The 23,573-nt window shown below is 42.9% G+C and overlaps 2 protein-coding genes across 4 annotated transcripts in view; one reads left to right on the top strand and one right to left on the bottom strand.

The window, feature by feature from the left end:
* LOC119446302 (general transcription factor IIH subunit 3-like) overlaps positions 1-23,573 on the bottom strand; it is a 50,057-nt gene that overhangs the window by 25,045 nt on the left and 1,439 nt on the right. For 2 of the 3 annotated variants that reach the window (XM_037710700.2, XM_049664083.1), the window contains exons 5-12: positions 22,745-22,807; positions 22,572-22,630; positions 22,432-22,506; positions 18,336-18,389; positions 17,150-17,218; positions 15,334-15,469; positions 11,581-11,617; positions 9,674-9,845 (exon numbers count right to left, since the gene is read on the bottom strand). In XM_037710700.2, the coding sequence (XP_037566628.1) occupies positions 9,770-9,845; positions 11,581-11,617; positions 15,334-15,469; positions 17,150-17,218; positions 18,336-18,389; positions 22,432-22,506; positions 22,572-22,630; positions 22,745-22,807 (569 nt within the window). In that variant the 3' untranslated portion in view covers positions 9,674-9,769. Of the gene's footprint in view, positions 1-9,673; positions 9,846-11,580; positions 11,618-15,333; positions 15,470-17,149; positions 17,219-18,335; positions 18,390-22,431; positions 22,507-22,571; positions 22,631-22,744; positions 22,808-23,573 lie in introns of those variants that run through there. The other variant, XM_049664084.1, reaches the window with a different exon arrangement.
* Positions 3,706-7,471, top strand: LOC119446301 (vitamin K epoxide reductase complex subunit 1-like protein 1). The gene is made up of 3 exons (XM_037710699.2): positions 3,706-4,069; positions 4,324-4,433; positions 4,885-7,471. Exons 1-3 carry the CDS (start codon positions 3,882-3,884, stop codon positions 5,091-5,093), a joined length of 507 nt encoding a protein of 168 aa, XP_037566627.1. The 5' UTR covers positions 3,706-3,881; the 3' UTR covers positions 5,094-7,471.

Consider the following 23,573-nt stretch of genomic DNA (forward strand, 5'->3'; position numbering starts at 1 on the left):
CCAGAGCCGAGTACATAATCATCGTCAGTGGAACTACAGAAATTTGTGTGGTTAACAATTTAGCAGAGTGTAAAACACTTATAAAACCACCATTCTAAAATGGAGCGATGGACGATGTTGTTGCATCGCATGCGATTTTACAAATGATATTGGTAATGGGAGGCCGAATATATTTCACCGTATTAACGATGACCAAAACCGTATGGAGGTCGATGTTTTCGCAAGACCAATGGGCACTTTATAAGTGGCAAAAACGTCGTAGTATTGAGATTTGTGAAAGTCCCCGAGTTGGGGTTCTGTTATCTTTAGAAAACGTCTACGCATCGGCCTGTTGCATTACCGCTCAATCGTTAAATCTGGCGTCCTCCAGGAATTTCTCCCGCATGGTCACGTAACAACTGATCGTAAATGAGTTTTATGCAAGCGTTTGAAATTAATATAGAATTTATGAATAAAAAACTCTGGAGGCTCTTTTGAATGAAGTGGAATTCTTTCAACTAATTGGAAACAATTGGAATTATAGGACAGTTACAAAATTTATGTGTGTTTAAAATCTTGTAAGGCATTTTAGTTGAGGCTTGCTTTCACAGAAGAGAGAATTGAATGATTTGATGGCCAGAGTTTTGCAATCGCTAACGAACCAGTCATAGCCGTGCGAGGAACATATGATCAAGCGGTGCATAAACTGCGACGATGACAAATGTAAAACTGAAATGTAATGTAATGTGAAATATAAATATGTCGCACCCATTAACGCGCACTAACAGATCTGGTCACACACACACACACACAACCGGAAGCACGTGCCGATGACAGCCTCGACTACTAAGCCGTACTAAGAATGTCAACGCCAACGAAAGCCCGGTCTCTTTGCGCTAAGCCCCGACAGAAGTGCCACTGTGACGCTGCATTCGTATGTGCTGTTCTGAGAAAAAAAAAAGAAGAAGAAAGCAGTTCGCCTGCTGCCTGCTGCAGAGAAACCGAGATGTATGTAACAAAAAAGTAAAAAGAAATGGAAATAAAATAAGGTGCACTTGGTTTACAAGCACCAGGGTAGCATTGGTGTAATTTGGAGGGGGGAGGGGTGGGGGGGAATCGGGCGTGAGCACAGTCCGGCCGATTTCAGGAAGTCCTGGAGCGTGCACGGAACTGCAGAGCACGTATATATAAGTAATATTTCCTCGAGGGAAACGAATCTCGCACCGCCTGCGGGAGTGCGCCTCCCAAGTGCTTCCTCCAATTTTTTTAATGCTTAGTACTCAAGGAGATGTTTGCCGGTTTTAAAATGGTTTATTTAATCTTTGGGTACTAACCGCGATTTCTTGTGACTAATCTAACCATTTTCGAGGGGCCAGTTCAGAAGATAGTGTAGTCTAACAAAGCGGTACAAACTGCACGGTGGTAAGGGGAACGTTCTCGCATTCTTCCCTCGTCCCAACCAAGGAGGTTTAAATAAGACAGGTTTATTTAAACCTCCTTGGTCCCAACTAGCGTTTTGACACGCTGTCGTTAACACGCCGCGCCTCTGGTCGAAGACGCAGACGCTGTCGTTTGAGACGTTGCGCTTGCGGTAGCCTCAGAGGCGGCCGAAGACTCTCCCACGGTGTTCCGAACTGGCCATTTTGCACTCGAAGTATACTCGTTGGCTCCCGCGTACGGGTAAGGCACGGTAATAATGAGTGCCAACATAGCGCCACAAATAACCACCTCCCAAAGCATGCTAAATGCATTCTTGGATAGCAACCGGGGTTGGTTCTTCGTGATATTTTTTTTTTTCTTAACGGTTCCTAAACAGATGCGTGCGGTTAAAAAAGTACTCACATTATATTTCTGACTTGTCTTCTTTTTTCGTGCCTTAAATGAAGGTTCAAGCCCAATAAACACTAGAAAAGATACTGGCAAACGTTAGAGCCACCTAAATAACTTCCTTTGTTACTCGTTTCCACGAACCAGTTTCTGTATCCATTAGGTGGTAGCCTCATGATGTCATCGTATCAAGCTATTATACTGCAGCTGCCGCGTGCGGGTGCAGCCATAAGAAACGCGCGCAGCACTCTTTTTCTTTATTTTTATGAGCAACGTCATCATAGATACATCTATAAAGAAATAAGAATGTCATGGTCTGCTTAGTCCGCCATTTTTTTTCTGCCATCTTAGTCCGCCATCTTTTTCTCCTGTGATCTCCCCCCCCCCCTTCCCCCCCATGTTTTGGTCGTCTTCTTGCTTACCTTCACGGACGTTCCGCTTGTCTAAATCTAAGCACTTCACAAGTCTTATTGCTACACAACGTCGGCATATTTTGCTCTTTGTGATGGTATTCCGATAATGTTATCGATGACGCCAGGTCCGGCATCTCAAAAATAACTTTAGTATCAAATTAAAATTTCCATATTCCTACTTGCTACAAGCATCTTCCCTTTAGGCGTGAGAAGCGTCTCGTAGAATGAATGAATGAATGAATGAATGAATGAATGAATGAATGAATGAATGAATGAATGAATGAATGAATGAATGAATGAATGAATGAATGAATGAATGAATGAATAAATGCATTAGTAGAGTAACTATAATCGACGATGAAATAAAACCACAACCACTTTTGATAGTTCTCCTTTCCACAATGTAGTACGTTTACTGATTGAGCCCAAGCAGAATCGCTGACCGCGGTTCGGGTGTCAGCAGACTGAGCAGCCTTTTGCTTTATTGATCTAGTTATTTAAAATAAACAACCACCTACTACTGCTAGCCCAAGCAGAGAAAAACGGAGTACGTGCTGTCTTCTGATTACATCTAATGCAAAAAAAAAAAAAAAAAAAAAATAGAGAGATAAAAAAAAGAAAGAAAAGAAAGGACGGATATGTTTTCTAACTTGGCTTATGCCAAAACCTGCGAAAAGTTTATTCCTATAGCTATTTCGGCAAAACCAATGTAATATTGTGCGTACCACGTCGGCTTGGATCCAGGCAGGATAGTGTGGACATTGTACACGAGTAATCTAGTTCACTGTATACACAAGCAAGGTCTTTGAGACGACTGCCTCAATGTAATGGTAAGTAGAGACAAATAAATACAGGGAACGGCTCTGCGTTGCACCATATTTGCTCGCGGTAGTGAAACTGGCCAGGAAAATGATGAACTAAAGAACGACAAGTTCTGCAAATGGAATCTGCAAGTTATTGCCTCCGAGATTATGACAGGCCTTCCTGAACGCGGCGCTTGACAATCTCGAAGGCCGTTTATTTTTATTTTATTTATTGTAGGCGTACTACGATGTAGCTGCTGCTTCTCAGATAAGCGCGGATCTGAGATACACAGTAACACTAGAGTTCCTTCTACTGCAGTTAATTTAGAGCGTCGGGAGTAAACTGTCAAGGAGAAAATCATAGACACCCGCTGTATACCAGGGCTTAGATATGTTCAATGCGTATAGTTTCTAAATAACTCCAAATAAATGTGATACGACATATTAATGCCCGACAGGCGGCCACCCGTACGTGGATGAGCCGCATGCATCGGAAAGTGCGTTTGAACACCGGTGACTTAGTGCTGGCCTCCGTGATTTGAAAACTTAGAGCTCGGAGGACACGTTTTGTAGTTTCACTCTCCAGTGCTAGGCGACGCTAGCTACCAGAAAAATACGAGACAGCGCAGTTTGCTTTGAGCGATCCGCGTGCTCTGCACTCGCTTTCCAAGGCCACAGTCGAGTCGAGTGTACTCACTCTAGCCACAGTAGCCACGGCAGCCAGCCAGCGCTTTTAGTTCTGTTATCGGTTCAGTCTCAGTCGGTGTTTCAGTTTAACCGGTTTGACGTGATTTGCATTTGCTCCGCTCGTGCGGTGGCTTCCGCATCCCGGGGGCTGTGTCGTCAGTGTCGTTTGATTATGATACCCGCGAACCTACCAGCGAGGCGAAGGCGCCTTAAAATTTACAACGCCGTGGTCTGCTTCTTGGGTGTTCTGGTTTCGATCTACGCCTACGTTGTCGAAACCCGTGCCGAGCACGACCCGAACTACGCGCCGATGTGCGATCTAAGCCCGAACGTAAGCTGCACCAAGGCGTTCAATTCCCGGTAAGTATGTGCGATGCACGCGGCGTAATTTCCTCGTTCCTCGTTTGAATGTTTTGCTCATAAAACCTGATGGTGCGTCCTTCCGCTTTTCTAATGCGCCAATAGAGGTGGCAGCAGAAGAAAAAAAAAAATGGGAAATGCTGACATGAGAAGTTTTAATTGTGTGACACCGCACTTTGTGCGATTAATCGTGAAGAACGGTAATCTACTGTTGATCATTATGCGATCGTTCATTTGATTTCTCTATTTCTCAGGTACGGCAAAGGATTGGGACTTCTCCAACGTTTCGTAGGTTCCGACTCTATACTCGTGCAGCCGAACAGTGTCTATGGAATCATCTTCTATTGCACCGTTTTGATCTGTGGTAAGAGACCAGGAAGTATTATTACAGACCTTTCTTCCCCCGTTATTTTGTCACAATAATGAAGGCCGAATATGTTTTCAAACTGCTAAGACACATAATTTTCGCTATGTAGGTATGATCGGTTACCGAGAGAGTTGCGTGAAAATCCATGTACACCACCTTCAGAATGAAAGAGACTGTTCTAGCTCAATCTATCAGCATAGACGAAAAGACATGAGCTTTTCATTAAAGCGTGTCCGATTTCCACGTGCGGCAGCTTGCTAAATGCAGTAATACTTTGTAATTCTGCCACTCTTGGAAAGGTAGTAATTCATATTTTCGGATAATTGACTCCTCGCTGTAACACCTTCAAGCCTTCAGTGTGTATAAATAAATAATTGATACTGTCAGTAATTCCGAAGTTCTTTGGAACCCCACAGCGTTCCGAATGCGCCTATTCACTTGCTTGCAGGCATGTTTGATGGAAGACGCTGGGACAAATTGCACCTTGCTCTCTGCATCCTGTCCAACATCACATCAGTCTACCTTGCCTACCTCCTTTACTTTGTGCTGTACGACCTCTGCGTGGTTTGCGTGACGACATACGTGTGTAACGCATTGCTCCTTGTAGGCAGCATATACCGTCCGAGTGCTGACGTTGTGAAAGCAAAAAATGCGTAACTCAAGTTTTCATTGCCATGCATAGCTGACCATGCGCACATTTGCAGCTGACCAATCTGTTGTGTGGTAAGGCGCGAATGTCTTAATAGCATTGTGAATATGTATATAGAACTGCGCTTCTATGTGAAAATTCCAACAGCGACAATGAACTCCTAGGAAGGAGCTTGATTTGCGTTTTGAACTTTTCACCTGGACGTCGTACCGTCTTTTGCTTGGCGTTTTGTTGTAGTATTCCAGATTAGGTATGTCAAGAACCTGCGTTGCATCTCTGATTCATGGATGAAGCACTTCATGGCAATCTGTTTACACAGCCTGCTTTATTTCGCCTACAACAAATTTCCCTGAAAAATTTATTCATTACTGCAGAATCTCATATTTCGGTAGGGGGGAGATCCAGTGTGCGAGGAGCATGAAGTGACCAAAGAGCCATGAATTGGCAGTGCTGGTTTACTGAACAAAACTGTACAAACATTATTTCTCGCATTAGCCTGTTGCAATGTAACAAGCATTGACAGTGCAGCAAACCTTTTCATGGCACCGGATGCGCCTGTTTATTGGACTGTGCCAACTGCATATGGGGGCATCACTGATCTGGGCTGTGATTTTGTAGCAATGCCTTTTCCGATGCAATTCCTTATTGCACTTCGTCAGTGGTCAGAGCGACACTGTGCCAGCATTATCAATGGGGTCAGCCGGCTGTGAATGAGAACAGTGCCACAGAATCGAGCGGAAAGCATCGCTACAAAATTTTGGCCCTTGTCTGTGCAGCTTATTTTGGTACTATCAGAGGATGATTTTGGCTCAGCCCAGTCTTTTCTTGAAAAGACGTGCATGTAGAATAGGTATGTAATATTATATATATATATATACACACAAAAAAAGTCCACCCTGGGAAAACTACAAATGTCTCAGAACACACCTCCTCTTTGTAACACAGCATGTGCACACGGGAAAGGGGGGGGGGGGGCATCACATGTGAGCTCTCTGCAGCTCGTTCTGGTACAAGTGGCAGATGAATGGCTCAGTCTGTTTTTTTCTTGAAAAGGTGTATGCGCCAGGTACCTTAGATGTATACCGAGAAAATCCACTCTCGGAAAACCACAAATGCCATGGAACAAGACGTTGTGTAAAAGTGAGACCTTTTTTTACAAGGGATTGTGCGACACTGTTTACGCACACTCTCAGTCCTCCCAAACACTCGTCCTCATTGGATGCCCTTAAAGAGACCTGAGCATTTGGTCTAGTCATGTTGCCGCACTGACGGGATTGTGGGGTGTAAGCATATATGTATATTGTGTGCTTCTATTGTTGTCATTGTATACTTAACGTGAAACGTGTTACCTTATGTGGGGTTTGTGGTCCCTGGTTATCAACAATCTTTCACCTTAGCCTATACTTTCACTTCAGAAGGAAGTGCAAACATGAGGAAACTAACTAGAAAGCACATTTACTTTTCCACATTCTCTCACGTGTGTTACACTCCTGTGATTTATCTATAGACAATTAGTTTTCAGTGTAAAGCACCTTTGGTGCCTGGCACACCATGATTGTATATGACAGTTTCGAGTACAGTCGTACCTGTTTTTATAAACGCTTATAGAACGAATTATCGGCTGTAATAAGTAAATCTACAATGGTTCTCACCAATATCATTATGTAATGAATACATACTTATAACGAATATTAAATATAACAAAGGTATTTTCATGCCAGACGCGACTTTGTTGTAATAAGGTTCAACTGTAGTATGAAGCATAAAAGAGCAGGTCTTGCTTTGTTTCTTCTCAGTGACATTTCTGACGCGATAGTATGTATTCATTAGAAGTGAAAGGAATAGTAGTTATGTAAGCATTGAGGTGTTACAGGTTATGAAATGGCATTGTTGATAGGTAGCTGCACGGTAAGCTTTTCGCGATCCGTTTCAAGCTATTGCACCATGCAAATTGCACACTGTTCATTTTTTGATGATGCGGTCACGCTGAGAATATGTATGCATGCATGCTTTGTTTTAGCTTAACATTACCAATGTGAAAACATCAAACATGTGTGAAGTTGTAGTCACTACAGAATTTTACGCTCGCTAGTCTCTGGTAGCACATGCACTGCACAATTGGTTTTATGTAGAGGTCACTTCATTGCTTGTGACCATGAACTAGGGTTATACGACATGTGCATGAGATTACATATGCTCAGAAGTCATTTACACAGTGCTGCTGTGCATTGCAGAAATGTCCCAATTGAGTCTTTTATGGTGTTCAAGTGAAGTATTTTTGTAATGTATATTTAAAGAGAAATATATATTTACTGCTTATTTTAATATACCATGTATTTTTCATGAATGTCTGTATGGAGTATTTCTGAAATAAATCTTCCTTCTTAAGCATCATTGGTGTCTATCTGGGTTGTTCGTTTTCTGTAAGCAGCTCGAGGGAGCTGGAGTACCTAATACAATGGTCCCAATGCACTACAGCACTGAAGGTTGGAAAGGCAATGGCTTGCTTCCTTTCTTTTGAATTGCTTACCAAAATAAAGTTTTCATGCTCATCAGGTTCGTGCAGTACATTGTGACTAAGGCTATATAACCATATTTTTTGGAAAATAGCTTTATTACAAGATTTCCAGCCTTTTCTCTACAATAGTGAAAGAAATTTGTATTTTTTAGTGAATAATCACAAATGTTACCTTTTAATATTTGCGATTCTTGTAGACAGCATACATTTTTAAGCATTATTTGCTCTTTTCTGACTAACTTTCCGCTGTGGGGATTCAAAGTCTGCTGTTCCTGGAAACATCTGTCTACATAGACAAATTCTGGATGCTCTATTGCATTCTAAGTTAAAAGAGCAAAATATGGTTTGATGTGCAAAGTTGCTTTATGGACCAGATCCTATTAAAAGGGAATGAAACAAATAATGTTGCAGAGAGGAAGCAGAGCTGTATTTTTGCATTCATTGTTACCTTATTTGCACGAATATAAGCGAGTCTTTTTTTTTCTTTCCTGAAATTTCTGGCCTCTAAATGCATGCTGCATTCCAGTTCATGACACAAATACAGTATAATTTCATTAATTCAAACTCCAAGAGGACCAAAAATTTAATTTAATAAAACAGTTCGAACTAAAGAGAGCCCCTTTAAATATAGCGTCCAATAAATTGTGCCGCATAACACACAAAAGCAAAACCGTCACTGGGCTTGCATTGAAAGTCTGTCCTCCACCAGCATGCAACGTGTGCCGGAAGAGGCCTAGGTGCCGTATAAAGTCCAAGAGTGGCGCCTCGAGTGCCGTTTGCTGTGGGTATGAGGAAAAATGTGCGAGAGTGAGCTGAGTAGGATGGTGGCTGATGCGCACGACGGCGCACATCAACCACCATCCTTCTCGGCTTACTCTCGCACATATTCCCTCTCACCCACATCAGCCTCCTGCGTGCCCAATGTTCATGATGATGTGATCCAAAGTGCTATGGAGGGGGGGGGGGGGGGACCCTTTCGCCGCTGCGACACAACTTTTCGCTGTGTAGCTTCCAGTGCGCTTTTGGAGATGAAAGGATAAAGCTGTGAATCGGTGCAATAACTCCACTTTCATATCGTTAAACGATATGAAAAATTTCCGTGGCACGAGATTCGTGGGATGACGCACTTTAATAATGAAGCCATTCTGTGATTAGTTAGAAAAGTGTTTCAGGGCCCCTTTAAGTCACAATATGCTGTAAAGGGTACCTACATAATGACAAGAGCTGTCATGTAAAAATTGTGAGGTTTTACATGCCAAAACCACGATTTGATTATAAGGCATGCCATAGTGGGGACCTCCAGAATAATTTGGACCACCTGGGGTTTCTTAACATGCACCTAAATCTAAGTACACGGGTATCTTCGCATTTCGCCCCCATTGAAATGTGGCCGCCGTGTCCTGATGGCAAGAAAGCTTATGATTTTTATTGTGATATGAGGAAAATTATGGTTAGGAAAATAAATATACCTTAATTCTGTATTTTATGGTGTGCACCGGTTTCATACAAAATCTATTGCTTCCCGGCAACTGATTCTTCCTGTGTGACACATTGGACAGCACAGTGAAATGGTAATGGGAGCGGCAGTGCAGAATGTTCGCATGTGAAATGGAGCTATGTGACATCATGCTACATAATAGTTTTTTTGACATCATGTCTGTTTAGTAAGAAAATGTTTACTGAAGCTTATACTGCCCATAGAACTACCAGCCTTACCTCAAGTAATATTTTAAGGCCTTGAGGTTGCTGTCAATACTTTGCCCTTTTGGTGAAAGCGCAAATTTTTTGCATCTGCAATCAACACTGCTAACTATAGGTACAGACCACACAGCACAGGAACATGAGACAAACCGGAGTGGACACATACAACACTGTGTGCATCTGTCTGTGTTCCTCCACTGTACCTATACGTAGTCCTCATGCACTGCCAAAAAGCCAACTTTCAACCCTCTTGCAATGCTGTTAAGTTTCTAACTTGCAGCCCACAATTTGATGCTGCTGTCTATTAGATGTTACTGAAAAGCTTAATGAGAATGTGGAGGAAGGCCCAAATAAACTGCTCTTGAGTTAACAGTTTTAATTTTCCGATGCAAGGCTCTAGATGTTAATGAGGGTGCTGATGGCTCTGCTGGTTCTGAAATGATTTCCTTGTACTTGGCAGAAGAACTAGATCCCGAGTTTCTGTTTTTTCTTCTTGCCTTTAAGCAGTGATGGTAAAGGCCCAGTGAACTTGAAGGCAGTCCTGCAGGAGAAATGGAAGATTTGTGCTATTCAAAAGCAGCAATGCTACAACAAAAGGGTATGACATATTAGACCAGTTTTTGAAGGGGCGGAGCACGATGCACCGAATAGTAAGAACAGCACATTGCCAAAACGGCAGATGGTACATTCTGCATGGCATGATGAACAGACGGCACGTGATCCAGGAAACCAAGTCAGTAGCCAGTCAGTGATTAAGTTGTGCTTTTCTCTCACTCTATCCATTTCCTTATCTTTGGACAATTGTCCTCTTCAGCAGCACTGTTATATGGACATGTGTTTACATCAGAGAAGAAAAAAACAATGCTCTTCACACTCTGTTCACGCAATGGCCAAGCCGGCCACTAACGCAGACGATTACATTTCAGCAACAGAAGTAGTAGCCATGAGGCAACAGGCATCCCTGTGGGGGAAATTGAATGGAACACTGAAATTTGCATTCAAGAGACCACGACAACTTAACGCCTATTTGCTAAGCATGAAATTATTACACAAGATGAAATGTTTAGTGGGAAGTAAAACAGCACACGTTTACATATCAAGGCTGCATTCAGTCAATCACTCTCAAAAATACTTTCGCTAGGGTTACTTGTGACTAGCACCGAACTGTCGGTTTCTGGCACCATTTGAAGATAGCACAAGTGGCGCTTTGCCAGGAATGCTGTCGCACAGACGCCGATGCATCTGTTGCTAATCATGCGAATCCTCAGGAAAATGAAATTATTCCCCTAAAGTGACTGAGAATACTGCCCCAGGTTAAACTGCAGACATCGCGGCGAACGAATATTGTTTTAAGACAGCTGGTTTACTTCTCTCGTTGCTGGCATGCACGGAATGGGTACATGCTCCAATGGTGCATTCAGTAACGAATACATCAAAAATGAGTCTGCTGCTAGTGTAAATTTCTTGCTACATTAACCCATTGGCTGTCATAGCTGGTTAACCATGGGGGGCCATATTGCCAAAGCGAGTGATTAGCTGGGCGGAAGGTATCCTTGGTATAAAAAGCTGTTCATAGATGCCACAGCAGCCAATATAAGCTGGATAAGCTTAGAAATGCTGTCAATAACTGACACGATGTGACCATTTCAGGGGTGGTCTGATTTTTTTCCATTTGTGTTTGATATTTGTAGAACATTTGCATGTGCATTGTGGCACCTATGTGCCTTGAAGCGGCACAGTGGGCGCATTTCTCATGTCAGATTCACCGAACCCTGAGAAACAAAGTCTGTCATGGCAGTATGGCGTGTGCCGTGCAAAAAGGAAAAGAAAAGGCTACAGCAGGTGAGCATGTAAAAAGTGCAGTGCCGCTTTCTAAATGACTGAGCGTTTCAAGCTTTTCCACATAAAGATGAATCTGTGACTGGCAGTAGAGAGCAGAACTGAAAAGTGCTCATTCAGATTGTAAATGAGAGAGAGATAAAAACATTTACTAAAAAAAATTATAAATAAAAGGCAACTCCTGTTATTACTACACGTTTATTACTATAGAGCACTATTATAATGAATGCAACTGTGGAAGTTTACATAGTGTGCATACAAGGTAATTTGAATGGAGGGCCACATGGTGCTCATAATATTTGGTAGCCAATGGGTCAAACTCTGAGAAGACAATTCTCTCCCCATGATAACGTGGGGGCATTTCGATGAAATTCTTTTAAAATCTGAAATCTTGCAGCACAGCCACAGGAAAGGGTCAGGTTAAGAGGAATACTTACTGGCATGTAGAGCAGATGGGACTGAACGCGCAGAAAACTGAAAAGAAACAACAGTGTCATTACTGTTGCAGAAGTTCCATTTGCAATCCAGGCACAGCGTGCTTGAGACTATCCAATGCCACGACACCCAAACATTTTCGGCCGGTCTTTGAGTGTGATTTATTAAAATTAGTTTTGTAGGACTGCAGCAACCCAACCTACGCCAACCCTTGGCACCTTCTTGGTTGCCATGTGTTCACTCTATATCAGCTCGCTGCAAAGCTGCCGAACCTTCTTTGATGAACATGAAGGAAGGCGAACCTTAAGTAACTATATGATGATTTCACGTTTACCAAGGCTATTAATTACATTCTGGGGCTTCACGAGCCAAAACTCCGACATGATTATGAGGCACGTTGTAGTTGGAGACTGCGGATTAATTTTGACCACCTCTGTTTCCCTAACATGCACCTAAATTTAAGCAGGTGAGTGCTTTTCCAATTTGCCCCCATTGAAATGCAGCTGCTGCAGCCTGGATCGAACCTGCAACCTCGAGCTAAACAGCGCGACGCTGTAGCCAGTGGGCTACTGTGATGGGTGCAAAGGTGTATGAGACTGTCCCAGATTGCTTGTAAATCACAGTCAAGTATGTTTTTTGTGGTGCACCAAATGTTGTGAAGCGAACACCCGACTCAAGCAGTGGGGGGCTGGTTGAGAGATGGGAATCATTAAAGGGGCCCTGAACCACTTTTTATCGAAGCGGAGAAAGGAATTTGAAGTGAAAATAGGCTATTTCAGAAATACTTTGCCGCAATAAATACTTCAATGCGTTCAGCAGAAGCGGAGTTATTGGCAATCAAATACGGCCTCCACTGTGCTCCCATTCCTTCTTCAGTGTCTTGCACTGTGAAGGCTACGGCAGAGTGGGGAATGGCCACAAGGCTCCGCCTTCTAAATGACACCATGGCGCACAGTTCAAATTTTATTTGGGATGTTAACATAGATGCCACGACTTCAGATTTTGGTGCATACAACGCGCTAAACGTAAGCCAAACGCAGTTGTCCTTGGCGAGCGACTGTGAGCATAGCCAGTGGACTCGTGGTGGCAGCCCACGGTGGCCGTGGTATCTACGCTGGGTAGCCGACCACAGCTACCAATAGCAGCCATGTACGGGAATCTGCTTTATTACGAAATAAAGCATCTGAAGAGAGTGACGAGCAGGCTTCTGTTTGAAAAGAGAGCGTTTGAGAGAACAGGTGACTTCGCGCTTCGCTTGCAAGCTCCACGCACCGTGTACGACAGCAAAACTTGGCTGATATGTTCACAGCAGCTTTGCTACCCGCGGACTATGATATTTCACCAAGCCTGAGGGGTGGTTCAGGGGCCCTTTAAACAGTGTGTTGTTAGTGCTGTGAGCACCAATAAGCATCACAGCACTGTACATACCAAAAGCATATGAGCTTTCTTTCCCCTTTAATTTTCAATATGAACCTGCACTCCATGATGTATTGGAACACGGCTATAAATTTATAACAAAAGCCTTTTCCTTCTGCTCCTTGTCATTGGGCTTTGATTTTATGTGTCTGAGCTATGGGAGAAAGCTAACACTAGATCTGGTGCGATATTTTCGTTGCGGACTTTCCTACACATCTGCAGAAGTGCGAGGTTAGTGAAGGCCCAGCTATGTCAAAGCAAGGATGACAAACAGGCTTACTGCACGGATGAAGGGCTTCCTTTTTCCATTGTTTACAGGCACTATTTTAGAAGCATTTCCATGACTCTTTTTTCCCATGCCTTTGGGGTTGTCGTTTCTACCTGTAGCATCAAGACGCATTTTTCTTTTGGTTTCCAATGGCACCCGGTAGTGGCCGCAGCATCTACTTTACGCAGCACACCACTGCTGTCTCAGAGCCAAGAAGCTACGCACAACTGTCCTGAATTCACTAACGTTACTGAACAAATATATAAGAATGAAAAATTTGCTAGCGGTAACTATTACGTTTGCTTCCAGTCTGTCCAAAGTGAGCACAAGACCAATCACTGCCAAGATTTGTGTCGCATTACATGATGCCGCGAGCAATCCAAAAGTGGTGTCACCATACAAGTCATCTGGCATACCAATTCTTGAAATGAAAAGATCAATAAATGCTGTTGTACAGATGTTCCTTTGAAGAGGCTCTGAAACACTTTTCTCACCAATCATAGAACGGCCTCACTAGTAAAGGTCATCCGACTCTCGGATCTCTTGACTCAAAGGTATTTTCAATCCTTCAAGTACATATAAGCGCAGTTACATGCAGTTATCGCACTAATGAGCAGCTTTCTCTCTCCTTTCGTCTCCACTAGCGTACTGGAAGCTACACAGGGGAGGTGGCAAGGGGGCAAGGCTCCGCCCAAAAATTGCGCATCTCACTGGCAAGAGGGCTTGGAACCCAGCAGCTATGCACAACTGTGCTGTGTAGACCGGCAGTGCAAAGATGAAATGTTTTTTGTCTTTTTGAGATCGCAGATATATACATTTATCATTTATTTACCACAGAGTTAGCAATAATGGTATTACTGAGAATGTTCTTGCGATCACGAAATCAGCCAATAGCTGTTGGTGGGCTTCGCTGCTTGCAATGACAACATAGTGATGGCGAGAGCAAGTGATTTTTAATTGTTTTTGACACGAGATTATAAGTTCTGCTGCATCAATGTGATAATATTTGGCTCGAATGTTCACAGGAGCCTCTTCTACAGATCCCCAAGGTTTTCTCCTCTGTGTTTCAGGGCACCTTTAACACCAGGCCCCCTCCCTCAAGTTCTCTACTCTCAGTAAAAGTGACATGTCTACCACGATTCTTGAAGTGTAGTCATCAGTCAAGCTGAACTATTTTGCTTTAGTGTCCCTCAAAGAGGCCCTGCAACAATTTCTGAGCAAAGTAAACATGCATGAACACCAGACAATGCTCTCGTGAGCTACTCAGCTGAATACTGCTGTATACACAGCAGAGAGCCAACAATTTTGCTCAGAAGCGTACGCACTTTAGCGGTTCGGTTCATGGTTTCTGCTCACTTCTGCTCAAGTGCCCTTTCCCTGAACTTCTTGAAACCCGAACACTCTTCTGTATTCATTGCTGTGCACTGATAAACATCGCAGCCATTGGCTGGATTTCATGAGGCGTCACGACTAGGCAATGCCTATGGTAAAACTAAATCTGAAGGCATTTCATGATGGATGGATGGATGGATGGATGAGGCTGAACCCTTTAAACCGGGCGGTGGCATACGCCACCTAGCCATGACTATTAACATATTTTGTACTTTGTGGTGGGTGAAATTTCACCCCTGCCTTGATTTTATCCACCAATCAGATAACCTCTGGTTATCTCTCCACCATCTACTTATGACTAATAAGTGGATGGTGCCATCTGGCGGCCAGAAACAATACCACTATGCCAATACAATGACCTCTGAGATCAGCACTGCAGTGACCCAATCTTGGAGGCCATGCCGATGCCAAATGTCAGACCGACAATGGACAGTGTAATGCAAGGTAGAACACATTCCAGTGCAGCACCAAGGATGCAAAGGAAAGGAAGGCTGTCAAGGCCCAGCAGAGACACCACTTGATTGCATCATAACTCATACAAGGTGCATTAAAACAGCCCATAATACCAGGCATATTCCACAACTTTCTCAGAGCATGTTGAAGGGCTCCTTTAATGAAGTTTAAAAAAAAATGCAGCCTCACATTACCAAAGTACATGAAATGTCAAGAGCAAACTCACTGGAAAGGCAGACCGAGCATACGTAGCCAATCTCGATGAGATTCCTGTGGCAAAAACAGGCTGCTCTGTAGTCCACATGAACTGGTGGAGGGAAGACCAAATAGTTCCGTGTTGACTTATCCGGAAGAAACAGCCACTGCCAAGGAATAGTCATAATGAGAAACAGAAAAAAATTCCTGAAAATTGAGACAAGTTGCTGTTTCAGTTAGTACTATTTTAAGAAATCAGAATGCTCACTCGCCACATGTGTAGAAGCTTCATTTTAAGCTTCTCATTACAAGAAATGCTTTATGACTGGTTTTAAAACATGCTACTCCAGCAACCCTGCCGTCAAATATCACTGGCTAGCAGCTATGGAAATTATTTGCACTCATTACATTCATTATTGCACAATCACAGTGAAGGATGGACTTGAAACTACCCGAGGACATACATGTGAGACATATAAGTCGATGCACTCACAACTACGTTCAAAAAAGTTATGCAGATGCCACACACAGTGGGAATCAATACTATACGAAGCATTCTGCAGGTAGGTATCTAGCATATTTTGTGGTTCCATAAAGTGATACAACTAGATGGTGCAATACGTCCATGTAAGGCAAGCAATTTTGTGTGTGACACAAGCATGCAACTGCAAAGCAAAAATGGTGACGACAATGGCTCAAGAACGATGACAGCGAGGACTGCCTTAATTTACTGTGCTCTGGCAAAGAGACGTTACAATCTGTTCCACTACGATATGGGTCGATCCTGAAGGTAGTGCACTGGTAAATTTTGACGACAATGCATGGGGTAAATTGGGGCCAATCCCAAAGCAGGTGGGTGCAAGGTTGCATAGAATATCACAGCGCGAGCTGACACTTGGCAAGAAAACTGGCATGCTATTGAATTCATAAACAAATTGCTGCTAGGCATTTTGTTGCATGCACCAAGTGCCTGAATGCACTAGCTTCCACAAGAAGGAGAGTGGTAAATGCTCATGGCTGTGCGATTACAACAGGGACCAAGAAAAAAAGGGGTCAGTATACATGGTGCTATCAACTAAAGTTTATTGCAGGCAACGAAAATTATATATGTTATATAACAGGTTGTTATTCCCCAGTGTCATGCATGTGTTATGGCCTGATGGGTAGAGCATCAGGCTGGGACCCTGTTTCAAATCACACCATTGGATACGCAACATTCCTTTATTATTAAAAAAGACCCCCAAACGAGGTGAGATAGGAACCTACATACCTACCGCAATGTGCTTGGTAAGAGACAAGAATGCTTTGGATTAAAAACGTCAAAGTGCACAGTACAGAGCCCTAGTGGAATTTTATGGAGCGACAGGTACATCCTGGCATTCTAGCACAAACTGGGTGACAACAGCTTGGATGAAAATACTTTAGAACTTGGCTGCTCTTGTGGTCCCCCCTGTATTCTATTTATAATATGCTTCAAAACATTGCCTCACTGAACTCAGGCATGTTACATATAAGGCATGATGTGACTGACTGTCTCCTTCTTTCTGGGGTTTTACGTGCCAAAACCAGTTGATTATGAGGCACGCCATAGTGGAGGGCTCTGGATTAATTTTGACCACCTGGGGTTCTTTAACGTGCACTACAACGCAAGCACACAGGCGTTTTTGCATTTCGCCTCCATCGAAATGCGGCCGCCGCAGCCGGGATTCAATCCCGCGATCTCGTGTTCAGCAGCGCAACGCCTCAGCTGACTGAGTCACCGCAACGGGTGTGACTGACTGTCAATTTTAATATTGCTGATGCACAAAAGAGGAAGAACCGCCATAGCTGGGACGACCAGGACTTACGAGTAAGTACTGTAGGAGACCTGTGTGGTTTGGCACCTTCATGTACTTCCCACCAGTGATGTCGCAGCCCTAAGGAACAACAGCGACACAAAGTAAGCCTCTAGCATCTCTCTCATGTCACAAATTAAATGCAAACGAAATAGCACAACTGTGCCATTGTGCAAACAAGATGTTAAGAACAATGCTACACCCAATCTTGGAATATTTTCCCGACTACACATGATTCCCTCTCACATAATTCTTGAGACATTTCTAGTTCCTCTCCATCAGTTACTTTGCAGACTCAAAGCAACAGCTCTGAAAATTAGGTTTGAGCATTGAATAATGTAGTTAATCAAATAGATCAGCAAGCTATGATTAGATTAACTGACTGGGAATCCAGTTGCACTGATGCACATAATGTATCAAATGAAAACAAAGCCAAACCACATGTATGGCAGTAGTCAGCTGAGGTCAATGTCTGTGCAGAGTTACAATGACCACACAAAAGGTTGCTTGCACAACACAGATGCTTGTCGTCTTGCATATGTCGTCTTGCACAGATGCATATACCTTGTCGTCTTTGTTAGCATTTGAAGCTCGTGGTGCTTATCTTTATTTTATTGTAGCACGTCTTGAGAGGACAAAGATTGTCGCAGAATCACCTCTTGGAGTGAAAGAAAGCAGGTTAGTTAAGCAGAGAACTTGTCTCTGGAAAACAGCATGCAGAATTTTAAAGAGCATGAAGGGCTGATTAGACTCAAGCGGCCTTGACTCATTTGTTAAACAAGAGTTCATTGCAACTATGCCATTCACTGATTAATTTGATCATCTATCCATTAGTCATTCAACCATACCAGAAATAGTCATTCCAGAGTATGGCCCACTTTAAATCAAGCAAATGTACTCAGCCACTTGTGTGAAATTTCAAGAAGTATATCACTAGAGAGCAGCAAATACTCATTTATGGAAAGCCCTCAATGAACTTTACTTTTTTGCACTACCAGGAGAGTTTTCTTTGAAAACTTTAAATAAGTACAATTTGTGACCGCAGCGGACAGTGCTAGCATAGATCCATGCCTAATTTTTCGAATCACTGGCAACTGTAGAAGAAATGGATGTTACTATAAGCTACTGAACACCAAAACAGAGAGTGCATTCGTAACGCGAAAAAGAAGCAATGAGCTTGGAGTAAAAAAAGGCTCACCTGCTGAAGCAAGCCAGAGTCCTTTTCAAGGACACATGCATCTATGATGACGTTCTGAAAAGCAATGCTTGGTATGAGGATTAACTCAAAAGCACAACTATAAAATACCTATCTTTTCATTTTTTGTTAACTTTGGTTTGCCAGCACTACTGTTAAACTGCAAAACAAAACAACAAAGAATTCTGGGGTTTTATGTGCCATAACCACATTTTATTGTGAGGCACGCCGCATTAAGTGACTTCAAATTAATTTTTGACCACCTGTGGTTCTTTAATGAGCACCTAATGCCCCTTACAGGGGTGTTTTTGCATTTTGCCCCCATTGAAATGCGGCCACTGAGACCTGAAATTTATCCCGTGACCTCATGCTTATCAGCACAGTGCCACTGTGCTATTATAACTATTATTATGTCCAGTCATTTATACTCGTAACATTTAGTGTTCGACAAAATTATACTACAGAGTTTTTTTTTTTCTTTTTATATGCCTCCTATTTACGAACGTTTAATTCTTTCACTAACCTATTTTTGCTAAAACCTGTAATTATTCCTTGTTCACGATGTGTTACAACTGCTGTAATCCGTGCTTTACTATTAGGATTGTTCTTCGTGTTCATGATTCCTCGTTCACGATGTGTTACAACTTCTGTAATCTGTACTTTATTATGTTTAAACTGAAAAGGAGGTCCCACCCATTGCAGTCTCTGACTTCGGGACCTCCTTCTGTATATTAACAGCCTGTAACCTTTTTATTCATTTTCAATAAAACCGATTCTGATTCTGCCACAGCCACTAGGGCACCATTGGGGGTGTGTAAAAACAACTTTTGCTGGCATACATACTCATCGTTGCAGTCGAGGACGACAGACAACTAGATTGGGTGATGAAGTTAGGAAACTTGCAGGCGCAAATTGGAATCAGCTAGCGCAAGACAGGGTCAATTGGAGACTGCAGGGAGAGGCCTTTGTCCTGCAGTGGACATAAATATAGGCTGATGATGATGATGATACTCGCCGTGACAATCTGTTGGGAATGGACGCTCAGTGACAGTAAAAAGCAAATTACACTGCATCAGCAGACACTCAGTGATGCTGTGTCTTGACACCAATCTGTCGGCGGCACAATTTCTGGATGTGCAATGCCCTCTCTGTGCCAGCCTGCAACTCCTCTAGAATGGCAATGTACAGCCTCGGAGACTGTCAGAGCAGCAGAGAGTTCCTGTGCAGGGCCAAGGATCTCAGAGTCCGGAGGACTTACAGTCCTCTGTACATTACTGAGAAGATGCGTTCACAATACGACTGTTCATGCATTTCAAGTGGCCACATGTACAAAAAAAGGACCACTTTATCAGAGTTCACCGATTATAGTGCATTCTTGAATACACAGGGCTAGCTAGAGGGAAGCTAGAATGTACAGGGTCGTCCACTCTTAGTACGAACACGGCACCGTGTGGCCACGCTCCGCGGAGCGCCAGCGCACATGGCGTGTTCGTACTAAGAGTGGACGACCCTGTACAACGATACCCCTATAAACAGGACACTGCATGAGAGCAGCATCATATGATTCGATGACTACCAACTGCGCTTTTTGATTCCACCACTACAAAATTGTACCTTGGTTTAGAAGGCAAAAGTTCACCCAATAAATAGCTACTTCCACGTTGGTCGTTTGTCTGTTGATCTGCATGCTTGTTTGCCAGCACATGACAATGTAAGCAGCCTGTGTGCTGTACCTTGGTGGGCATTCTTCTACAGGCAAGGAACAAGCACTGGGTGGCATTTAAAGGGGCACTAAAGGAAAATACAAAGTCGATAGATCGATAGATTATTTATCTGGAAATCCATGATGGTTTTCTACGTGCCGATGTGTCATAATTTTGCATAGAAAACTGTTGCCAAAGGTCCCGCTCATGTCCCTAATTTGAGCCACTCACATCACAAGTGATCTTCTTCTATGGCACTCTCTGTGAACCAGCCAGTGCTGACATCACAGGAGAAGTAACATAATCCACCAACAGGTGGCTCCACTTCGATTTCACATTTTTGTCATTTTCTCAGTTAGAAAAGCTCTGTTCTCGCTACCAATGACGAATTGATTATTACAGAAGCCTAGTCTTTCGACCTAGCTCGGCTTAATATTTTCCTTTAGTGTCCCTTCAAGGAGCAACTGGGTATTTGACCAAAATTTACTAAAATCCGTACTCTCGATGTTATTGTGCTAAAAAAAGTGTGCACACATGTAAACTTATTGGCTAATTTCGAATATGAGGCCCATTTCTGTTTATCTCATTTGGTTCTAATTTTATGCAAGTTTCCTTTACTCAGGGGCCCTGCAATGCCCCTGAGCAAGCTCGTCGGGCAGCACCAATAACATCATCATGATGCAGCGATTTCATGCACGTTGTGCAACGGACGTGACACCAATGTGCGGTACTATGATCACTGCTTAAAAATGGAATGTGCGATTTATGTTTGCATGTTATTACAAGTATTGTGAAAAAGCAAAACAACAACTACGGCCTGACGTTCAACAGCTATTTTAATCATCGCATAACTATCACCCAGTCATGCACAAAGTGGTGTAACCATGGCAACTATGCACCAAAACGCTGCAGACATGGCACGCAACCTTGTGGCAGCAGTTGTAACCATAGTAGTGATGCTATGGCCTCTGAGATCGAACCTTGCGCTGCCTGATTGCAGAGGCCATGCTGACACCATCAACAAGCTGAGAAGGCTAGACAAACAAGGCGTGCAAACGTTCTCTATGTAACATCAATGTCCTGCTGCTAGTGGGCACTGTAGTTCTACGTCACGGGACAGTGAGATGTCACAACCACAGCCACAAATATTCGAGTTCGGGGAAGCTCTCATTATGTTTATATTTTGAAGTTTCTGCAACTGCAACTTGAGTTTGTGCTCGTTAATTATCATATTTCCAGTGGTGGAACAGGTATGTGACCTAGTGGGGCAGGCAAAAATCTGATTTGGCACAACGACAAACACCTTTGGCGCAGTGTCCAACACATCTAGATTCCAGATATGGTCACAATTCCAACTTAAATAATTAATAGAGTGGAGCTGGAATTATGCGTATCAATGCAACATTTAGGCTAAAAATTACCACAACAGTTTAATTAATTTTTAACAGAATCAGCAGAATGGCTTTCCCTTGTGCGTACATCATGCTGCAGAGTTGCTTCTAGGACCTTGACATTGCATGTATGGAGCATTTCAAAAGAGCAAGAACAAAGAAGTTCGCTAAACTTGAGCATGTCAACAAGGCCATGCCCTAGAACGTGCACGACTAAACCGAAGTCACAGTTAAGACATCCAAGATTTCTTCTAATGTGCACACGGCAGGAGGGATTGCCATGGTACATACATGCCATGATACATGTGAAAGCTGATTAATACACAAGAACTGAATCTGCTCCTCTGATCACGCAGGGTTGCAAAGAATGTTCCGAGTCATAAGCAGAAATGTCACCAGTTGAGTACTCGTATTATAAGATTTAGTGGCACCGGACATACTATGAGGCTTCTTTTTGGTCCTTCACAGCTCCGCGCCACACTGATACAAGAAATAAACCGTAGCATGAATAGCATTAACATGAATACTGCACACCAGCAGTACATTGGAACATACACCAGAGAGAAATGCAATCAAAACGTGAGAACAACGAATAAAAAACCGTCGGCATCTGTTACGTCTGTGGCTATGGCCACACCGGCAACTTTTTAAGATGATGATGATGACGGCGTGGTTTAGGTTTTGGTTTCAGGTTTACTGGCCGAGGCAGCATCAACGCAAGTAGGCTTTCTGTCTTAAGCTTCATTTGGTGCAGGACTGCTCTTGGCTCAATTTGGTGCAACTGGCGCAGCTGTTCCACCACTGTAATACTTATTCACAGTTCCAGAAAAACACTCAGACCAGTGTTTCTCTGGAACCGTGTTTCACTCACACATTTGCAGGAGCAACACATACCCATCACACGGTATAGGTAAGCTTAATATTTTCCTTTAATGCCTGTTTAGATGCAACAATAACAATAAAACTACAATGGTAATGAAGTGAATTGCAGCTGCAATTACTAACCTTTTTCTGTGCAGTAAAGAAGACATTCATGAAGTTGAGGTATTGAGAAGCACTTTCACCTGATGCAGATAGCACCTGAAAGGTGGAAGAAAATATTTAACTATTTGCAAAAGTTACAGCCGTCACTAAGTTAAACTTACCAGTATCCGGGATGCTATTTTTTTCTGACCTGACGTCTCCTTTTCTATCCTGTTAATGTCTGTGGTTTTTATACATTCAGGAGAACATGCATCAAATTCAACACAAACAAATTATAACACTTCATGCGAAGAAAAAAAAACAAAAACAAGCATCAAATTCCCGAAAAAGATACAACAAAGGGCAAGACTGAGTCCTCCTGTCAGCAGGGTTTCCGAAATGGGTGTTTCACACTTATCTGAAAGTGAGAAGGAATACAGAAGACAATGTAAGACTTCTCTCCAATGTGTGCCTGAATGACAAAAGTACTGCATCTATTTCCCCTTCTGTCATCCCGCAATGAACAGCATCCTGATAACAGCCACCATGTCTACTGTACTGACATTGAGCACGATGTCAAGGCATGGTTGGGACACTTAAAAAATGCTGATGGTCATGAGGCAGCAGAGTTTTACAGACCACAAGCTAGACACATCACTAACTAATTGTTGCAGTATATAATTCCGGGCCTCAGCTGGAAATCAAGCTGCCCAACCATGAAATCAGTGACAAAATACACCAGCTGCCTCATGCACATCAAGGGTGCACGCATAAAAGTGCCTTGTTAGTTGTTAACCATAATATAGTTTTACCGGAAAAGATGCATACATACAGTTTGCGAGGAATACAGTTTCCTTGCAGAGTGGATGGCAGGACAATAAAAATGCATCCCCACAGTACAACTGATCCAATGTTAAAGGACTGATTTCAACAGCTGATGGTGAATGGCGGTGTTAAGAAAATGACACAAGGACGTACAAAAGCATACAGTGGCATGTCAAGCTTGTAAGTTTTATGGCACAGAATGTTATGAAATATTAGGGTGTTCTCAGGATATGGTTGCTGTAGACATAAAAAGAAGTGAAATTTTCAGGTGTAATATGTCCAACGGAAGTGATACTACCTAAGGAATACTATCAAAGTGCATTTTCAAACCATAAAATTAGCTTTGTGCATTCCAAAGC

Source organism: Dermacentor silvarum, chromosome 3, assembly GCF_013339745.2.
Source record: "Dermacentor silvarum isolate Dsil-2018 chromosome 3, BIME_Dsil_1.4, whole genome shotgun sequence".
Taxonomy (NCBI): domain Eukaryota; kingdom Metazoa; phylum Arthropoda; class Arachnida; order Ixodida; family Ixodidae; genus Dermacentor; species Dermacentor silvarum.